At 35.7% G+C, this 9,178-nt stretch overlaps 1 protein-coding gene across 1 annotated transcript; it reads left to right on the top strand.

The window, feature by feature from the left end:
- The first annotated feature begins 643 nt into the window (after positions 1–643).
- Positions 644–6,775, top strand: LOC148279286 (aarF domain-containing kinase 1-like). Its single transcript, XM_088230186.1, has 4 exons — positions 644–1,269; positions 3,131–3,547; positions 4,722–5,093; positions 5,806–6,775. Exons 1-4 carry the CDS (start codon positions 847–849, stop codon positions 6,124–6,126), a joined length of 1,533 nt encoding a protein of 510 aa, XP_088086312.1. The 5' UTR covers positions 644–846; the 3' UTR covers positions 6,127–6,775.
- Positions 6,776–9,178: the final 2,403 nt, after the last annotated feature.

The following is a 9,178-nucleotide window of genomic DNA, read 5'->3' as shown; positions in this document are numbered from 1 at the left end:
TCTGTATGATATGCACATTTATATGGGTATTTTGGTTTCTCGCATAAAATTACTTATAAAATTAAGTTATCATTTTTCCTTCATTAAGGTAAGAATACTCCCAGTCCAGAGACTATTAAATATTTTAGAATAAAAACACCTTATAAAATACACAAGAACCTGAAACTTCTTGCTTGGCGAACATAATTATTAGACATATAATAAACATATTGATCGTTATTCCATTTTTGTATTAAAAAAAATTACTTACCTATATTTGAATTTAACTCAAAATTATTTTTTTCTGTTAGTGCCTATTTTAATTTATGTTGGAATTTTGTTAATGTAGTTTTATATTATGTTTGCTATTAGAATTATTATTTGATGTTAGTCTTGTATATATATTTTGGTTGTATGTTGTTTGTATCTAAATTTTTATTCTTTTCTGTTTGTGTATAATTTGTAAATTCATATAACCTGTTTTTAGCCGATGTTTTGGTAGAAAGAAAGTAAAGTAAAAAAACTGACAAATTGTCGACCATGCATGCATATAAATATACAACAAACCCCATATTTTGATATGTATTGTCAATAACGGCAGTACCGAGATATAAATTCCTTTTAAATTTTTGACATATCCTCGGAATGACGTGTGACGTAAAATATAAATATTGACATTTAAAATGATAGGATGTGTAATTTCGAAATCTGTTCGCGGATTCGGAAATTTCTATTTTATGCAACTCCACTAACTGAATAGTAATGAATTAGTCGGACATTTGGAAAGTAGCTGTAATCGCATTCAGGTCGCTTATGTTCTTATTCTATTTAATTTCGAAATTATTATCAAATAGTAAGTGACTTGAAATGTATCGACGATATTTAAAATTTGGGCTTTTTGCCGGAGTTTCTGCGGGAGCGGCAATCGGGCTCGCGAACAGCGGCAACCATCTGGACTCCCTCGCCGTGATCCGCCTCGGGAGGTCCGCTCTGACGGTGTTTAGCATCGCGCGCACTTACAAAACGGAGCTGTATTACAAGAACCTCGACAGATCGACCGACGAGTATAGAGAAGCGAAGAGCCGCGCGCACATGATAGCCGCGGAGAAGCTACTGGATCTGTGCAGGAGGAATAAAGGCGTGTACGTCAAGGTGGGCCAACACATCGGAGCTCTGGACTATCTGCTGCCGCAGGAGTACGTGCGGACCATGAAGGTGTTACATAAGGACGCGCCCACCAACACGCTGGACATGATCTACAAGGTCATCAAGGAGGACTTCAGGAGTGATGTAAGTCGGCCGGCCGGCTACTGCACCGTGCGATGTATGACTATTTACTCGATCGACAGTCTGTTTTTCAGTTTTTCGTACATATCTTTCTTCGTGTGAATGTCGTAATCGGCTGAGGATGTAAATGTAATAAATCGGTATCGGTACACATGCCTCACAAGGCCTCGGTACTGTCGGCGCATCTAGCACCAGGATCCGCTCAAAGAGGCCACGACAGAGACACCGAACAAAACTGTCATACTTCCGCTCACATGTTACGCTGGCCGAACCTTGTGTTAAAATTGTATTTTATTAAGATAAATAACCCCCCAAGTCTCTATTTTAGAGGCTCGTCGGCCGGCAGGAAAAAAAGGATATGGAAGGAATTCATTTATTTATTATTTATTTATTTATTTTAAAGAAACAAACAGTCGACAATGATATAGTAACATTTAAAAAAATACAGTTTAAAGACAGACCGGCAAAGTTTCTAAATAAGAATCATACATATTATTAATTTGTGTTCCAACAAAAGGGTGAGTTTATGTGTATTTGTATGAGAGTAAGTGTAGATTTACATTTACATTTTTTTTTTTTTTTTTTGCACCACAACAGGCCAGGAGGCCTAATTACAGTGGTGAATTACATCACAGAGCACCCAGGCTTGAGAAAAATCACATTTTAATTTTTGTGTTCTCACCGGGAATCGAACCCGGAACCTTCCGTGTGTGAGTCAAGCGTCTTGACCACTACACCACGGAGGCCGCCGATGTGTGTTTATGTGTATTAGTGTAGGAGTCAGTGTTCAGGTGTGTGTAAGTGTGAGCATCATTAAATTGTAAGTGGGATCGTATTGCAGCCAGAAATAATGAGTCTTAATTTATTTTTAAATAAATTAAGGGGCATGTAAAATATATCTATAGATGAAAAAAAAGCATTATAGTTAGAACAAGAACGATAGAGGAAAGAGTGTTGTGCATAGTTAGTGCTACAGACTGGCAGATAGAACAAATACTTATTTCTTGTCACGCGAAAAGGGACATTGAAATTAATTTTGGAGTAGGTTAAAAGAGTCTACTTTATTATTTAATAATTGATGTAAATAGCATAATTCAGATACAGTGCGTCTATTTTCAAGGGTAAAAAATCCATTTTGTTTGGCAGATTGGCTGTAAGTATTAAGCGTTTTATTGTTTTTATAATCTAGGTATTTTAAAAAATTTTGTTGAATATTTTTAATCCTTTCTTTGTTTGTTACGTATTGTGGGCTCCACGCAACGGATGCAAACTCCAAATTATTTTTGATGAATACACGACAACACACAGACCAATAGAGAACTAATCTTTGTTGGATTTTACTCGCTACTGGCGGGAATCGAACCCGCAACGCCAGTTGCACTGTTAACAGTCTAACCAACTGCGCCACCGCGTCTGTCATTGCTTAAAAAATAACTATAATTGATAAACAAAGTACTCGCTTACCGAGGCTTTGGATTCAATGCATAGAAATGCTTTAATAAGTGCAGAGTTTTCAATAATTGTGAAAGGTATATCGGTCCAAAAGTTTTAACATTCGTGTTTCACGACATTTTACACTAAGTCAATACTCCGCGGGAAGTAAAAATACACATTTAAACCTTATTTGCAGTCCGGTTATCTTAATTTGTATGCTCTGCGATTAGTGGTCAGGTATGGGTGAGGACTTGATATTTGTTATACATCGCAGGGGCTGACCTAATTTACTTAGAGAAAGATATAATCCTCGCGCATACGTAATCACCGCCTTAGTAATAGTATGGACGGCCTGAACGTATTTATACTCAGCTATAAGAATGCACATAAAGTGCGAATTGATTACAACGCAAGAATATAAACATTTCAGGCGTGGGAAATGTTCAAGGAGTTCGATCCGGAGCCGCTAGGAACGGCTTCCCTGGCGCAGGTGCACCGCGCGCGGCTGCACGGGGGCACCGTGGTGGCCGTCAAGGTGCAGCACCACTTCGTCCGCGCTAATGTGGCGGCCGACGTACGCACCATGGAACTCCTGGTCCGCGCTATGGCCTGGGCCTTCCCTGACTTCCGCATGCAGTGGCTCGTGGACCTCACCAAGCGGAACATCATGCGCGAGCTGAACTTCCGCCAGGAGGGCCGCAACGCGGAGCGCCTCGCCGCCATGTTCCGGTCCGCCTCCTGGTCCTGGCTGCACGTGCCGCGCGTCTACTGGGACTACACGTCCCCCCGGGTGCTCACCATGGAGTACGTGGAGGGGGGACAGGTTAACGATTACGACTACATGAAGGTACTGCTCTGTGGGAATCTAACTTCCCAGCTGTATTCCTGTATTGCTGTATTCCTGTATTCCTGTATTGCTTTATTCCTGTATTGCTGTATTCGCTGTATTCCTGTATTCGCTGTAATCCGTGTATTCCTTCTAATTAAGTGAATTCAAGAGGTACTCCAATCATTTGGGTAGAGTAAACGCCGTCTTTATCTTTAAAAATTTTTGGAGCAGAAAATTGAGAAAGTTTCTGTATGTTTCAAAAGAAAATAATTTTTAAAACTGTTAATATTTTAAGCTTTGTGGTCAAAATTTTATCGAATGTGAGGAAATAAAAATGACACATTTCTGCTCACGCGGCTACAAGAGTAGATCCCAGCAGAATGGTTGTGCAAGGTTTTCTTGTAATTTTAATTATTCAATTTCAAAAACAAGTACGATGTTTGCTCAGAAGAATTTCTCTTTTGTGGCCCCAAGAGTGCTCAATGTCCTGGATGAACATATTTAGTTCTCCAAAACGAAAGCCATTTTCAGAAAGAGTGTACAAGTCTGGATTTTGTCTAAGGGAAGAGACCATTGCAGGAGACTGCTACGAGATGTTGCATAGATTTATATACTATTAAGCGTGTTGTCCACATGTTTATTGAAATATATGTATGTTTATGTGATAATATTTAATTTTTATTTTTGCTATTATTTTATGTACATGCTTCTACTTTCCATTATGTTGTATCCCAACTCAACACAGGGCCCTTGGCCTCACAGAGTTTGGTATTCATTATTATTATTATTTTGTAATATGTATGTATTTGTATGAATAAAATAAGTTTCAAAATGTTTTTGAATGTGAGTTATCTCGATTAATATGATTTTAAAAATATAAGCCTAGAAGATTCACATTAACGCTGTGAACCCCTCGATAGGAACCACCTGTACAAACGTTTTTCTGTAGGTGGATTCATTATACGCAATATTGCTCCCATAGACAAATCATCCCTCGAGAACAGGGCAAATTTATTCATTTTTAACTTCACTAACTACGCTTTAAAAATATAATCGACGAATTCTTCTTCAATCCTCCTACATGGGTAATTTTTTGAAAAAGAAGAATACCCCAGACTAAATGTTTACTAGATTATATAGGAACACCAGAAAAATGCCCACAACCTAACAATAATATTTTATTTTTTTATAGGAGCATAAGATCGACCCGTACGATGTATCTCGCAAGTTGGGGGATCTGTACTCGCACATGATATTTGTGCACGGCTTTGTACACAGCGACCCACACCCCGGCAACATTCTCGTGAAGAAGGTGGCGGGATCTCCCACTCGGGTGTTTCTCCTGGACCACGGATTGTATGCGGAATTGGATGAAAAATTCCGTTACGAATATTCCCAATTCTGGCTGAGCATTATCCGAAGGGATCGCAAGGCTATGAAGAAGTATGCGGAGAACTTGGGTATTAAGGAAGAACTTTATGCGGTGTTCGCGTGTATGGTAACAGGCCGGCCCTGGAACTCTATTCTGCACGGTATCGATCGCACTAAACCCGACCAGACGGAGGTAATACTTTCTTAATATTGCAATGTATTTGTATTAACTCTGAATTTTATTTATTTATGGACTCGGTCCATCAAATTATTTTGATTGACAGATGGGTTACATTGAAAGCGCCCTCCGCTTACTCGGATCTGTTTTAGAGGTATTGTGGCCTCTTTTCAGATCATTTCTTTTTTTCAATTTGTCTCTCCCCCTGAATCTAATTTTCCCTATAACGACGGGGATAGGGTATGATAGTTTATTAGCCTGTTTACTAACCAAGAGAAACAAGTTCGATTGGGCGAACTGGAGCTGTCGCCACCCCTCCACTGGCCATTCTATAAGAGTTCATGCGGAGCAACCTTTTTATGTTATTTTGCCTGTTTATGTTTGATCTAGACATTTGTCAAAAATTAAAACCTGTCTATCCAAAAACAGATGGGTTCGGAAACATAAAGAACAATAAAAATAAATTATTGGGAGTCACCCACCCAGCAAAGGATATTTTTAAATTCTTACTGTTCCGGTCAGTGCCAAATCCCGAATCTGCAATAACACACCCGTTTTGTTTTAAAGTTTTGAATTGATATTGTACTAAATCAGTTAATTTTATTTAACAATATCACATTTCGGTATCGAATAGCCTGTGTCAAACTAACTTTTTTATTATATCTGAAAATTAAATTTCAAAAAAAAAAAAACCCATTTTAATATCAAATTGTATGTATACTTCCAGAAAAATCAGTTCCAATCCGAAGTGCCCAAGTTGATGAGCGACATATCGTCATGCCTGCAGTCCATGGACCCCCAGACGCTGCTGGTGCTGAAGACTAACGACCTGGTGCGCAGCGTGGAGGTGGCGCTGGGCACGCACGAGCGGATGTGCGGCTTCACGGTCATGGCCAAGTGCTGCTCGCTGTCCGTGTGCGACGAGCGCGCCCGCTGCGCCACCTCCACCCTGCAGCGCCTGGCCGCGCGCATGGAGCGCCTCTACACCATCTTCAGGTTTTACGTCTACCAGATGGTCGCCGATATAAGATTCAGATACTCGCTATAGCTCTAAACTATCGAATGATAAGGCGATCAATGGTTATGTATTAGATTTTTTTTTCATTATCATTCATTTCGAAGGCACCAACCGGTGACAGTGTCGAAATGTATTTATACATTCATGTAATATGCCACTTATCAATTTCACTTATTTAAATAATTCTTATTGAATGTTAATCGTTGATATGGGTACATTCCATAATTTATATTTTTCATGAAAGCCATTTGTTAACACATTTTATGCGAGAAAGGTAGTTTGCAAACCTGACTGGTGCTTATCGGTGGGCAGGGTAAAAAAAATATTATACTCGATTATTTCATGCGAGTATTTTATGTCAGTGCTTCGAGATGTTCCAATTACACACGCATCTATAAAAAGTAAGATAAGCTGTCATTTCATTTATGTCCGCACATATTTTGCGAGTTGATGAATTATATTTGACTTCTTTTCACTCATTATTATAATATGATGGGTGAGCAGAAACGCGACATATTCAAATTGTATTTTTTATTATATATTCGAGGCTATACTGACAATGCATTAAGTCAACAGTCTTTATGTATTTAAATTATTTTTAAATATAGGTGCGAGATGTTGATTTCAAATTTTATGTTATGCCTAGAATAAAGTTTACTCTTCCAAAGCTTTAAAAAAATTCAAATTAAAGAAAATTGCGAGAGAAATAATGCATTGAACGAATAAAAAAGCTTTAAATGCCAATATCTCGGAACTTGTTTTAATGACTCGATGCATTGTGTCAGTAAAGCCTCGATTATAATTGTTGTTTGTTCTTCGTTCTGCAAATGCAAGTTATACGAGTGAGTGGGAAGGGACGGCAAACGCACTCGTTGTGCAATAATTGTGCGGCACCAGCACTAGCTGCTACTGTGTATTTTAAATTTTATTAAAAACAACTGATATTTTAGGAGATTGAACGATTTTTGTGAAAGCAGTTGTTATTTTATTTCCCACTGGTTTTTGCCCGCTGCATTAACCTGTTACATTGTAGCGAAGCCCACATAAAATGTGTTGATATTATTAAGATGCATACCTTATACTTACGAATCTACAAAAAATTAATACTTACCTTTATTAAAAATATTTAAGGAAAAAAAAAACTATAAGAAGGTTCACATTATATACGTTAAATAGCTTTTTTGTGATTTACTTAATTAAAACAGAGTAAACCTTCCATAGCAGATTTAGAATGATGTATTTGGAGAACACACCGGTACCTGTTTCTTATATTTAGGAATTTTGTAAGTAAACTCTGTGTATTATTGTGCACTGTTGACTTATTTCACACATTCCACACTTTTGTTACGTAATTAATATATTGCTATATTTTCGATACGTTTGTATGTTTTTTACTGCTTTTTGAGAAGTAATAATAATAATTATTAATGTTTTTTATGTTGTGTTTTATTATAACTATGTTATATTTCGGTAGTTAGTTGGCAGAAGGGACCATCGGTAATTTTTTCGGGTTTTTAGTTGTCAAGAGTTTTAATAAATATTTTAGCAAAGAAACATAGATTTTAAAAAAACATAATTTAAAATGGCAATGAATTATTTTAAAAAAAAACACAAATTTTTTTGTTTATGGATTCAAGTCTTAAAATTGAGTCTTATTTCAGCACTCCTGATCATTTCTAAAAATTACAGATGGTCCCTTCTGCTACTTGACTACCGATTTGTTGAATTTTTATTTTAATGGGCATAGACATTTATGTTTATAATTGATTTTCTAATTGTTAATTTAAATTTCTCTGGTGAGACTGATCTTAATGTCTTAATAGACATATTTACAACATTTTCTTATGATATTAATACATGACTAAAGAAAAATATCTCCATAATTTTATTTTATACATTCTTACAACGTTAATTAGTTACATAATTATTATACATATATTACAATGTATTCATTGTCCAATGACGCATAATTAAATGCACTTATTTCAATATGTGCCTTCCTTTCCTTCATTCTCTAAAAGACTTTCATTGCGATAAGACATATAAACGATAAGATGGTACACAAAAATGTGCCATTGTGTGTAATTACGAAATGTCTTAATTACAACTGCGTCTTTTAAAAACAGGACACATATACATATATTGTTTCATTTGTAAATACAGTATAAGTTATATTTTAGTAAGTATACATTTTCATAGTACATAATAATTCTATGTTTCAATGTATGTAAAATAATAACACTGATAACCACTGTCCTATTTATGGTAATGAGTTAAACAGAAATATAAATTAATAAATATGTTTATCTCTTTCTTGCAAATGTTTGCTTGCGTATTGGGATTTTTTTAATTTCAAATTGTGAAGGGGAATGCAACATTTGCTAAATCTGAGATGCAGTTAGTATTGTAATGACGTGTATATTTCTTATATGTCAGTGTATTTTACTATTATGTAGGTATATTAAAATTCATTTTAAGCTGAGAGATCTTTTAACACATTTATTATTCATAATTTAAAAAGACGTAATGACTTTTTTTGGTAAATGTTATTTTGTGACAGCTACAATATTATCGAATATTTGAGAGCTTGAATATCCTTCAGTTGCTTGTGTATGTTAAATTTCTGAAGAGACGAGGTATCTAACTATTTTTATAACTTGACCTACTTAGTATAAAATGTTTATCTGATGACTGTTACAATGAAATTTGGGGCAAGAACAAAATTTAACATTTTAAAAATTATGTATAAAGGTACCTACACTAAAAAAGATTTCATAGTAAAATAAAATGTTGGTAATTTATGTTATTCTGTTATTAATGTTTCTGTCTCGAGAAAAACCCTTTTTATCACTGAAATCATCGTAGAGAGCTTTTACCCTTTTTAGAATCTGTATTTTTATACCAATTTTATCAAATGACTTGTGTATTTTGTAAATTGACTATGGGGTGCCATCTATTAATTATTCATGATTGATTTGATATGCTCCAAATGTATCTGCATTTTAATAAAAAGTAATATTTTTCTTACCAATAAACTGCACAAATGGTTGTTTTTATTCATTAATCTTGACAAATCATCAAG

Source organism: Micrasema longulum, unplaced genomic scaffold, assembly GCF_059751315.1.
Source record: "Micrasema longulum isolate JH-2025_06_02 unplaced genomic scaffold, ASM5975131v1 h1tg000739l, whole genome shotgun sequence".
In the NCBI taxonomy this organism is placed as follows: Eukaryota; Metazoa; Arthropoda; class Insecta; order Trichoptera; family Brachycentridae; genus Micrasema; species Micrasema longulum.
Note: the sequence above shows the minus strand (reverse complement) of the source record. Positions and strands in the feature narration are given on the sequence as shown.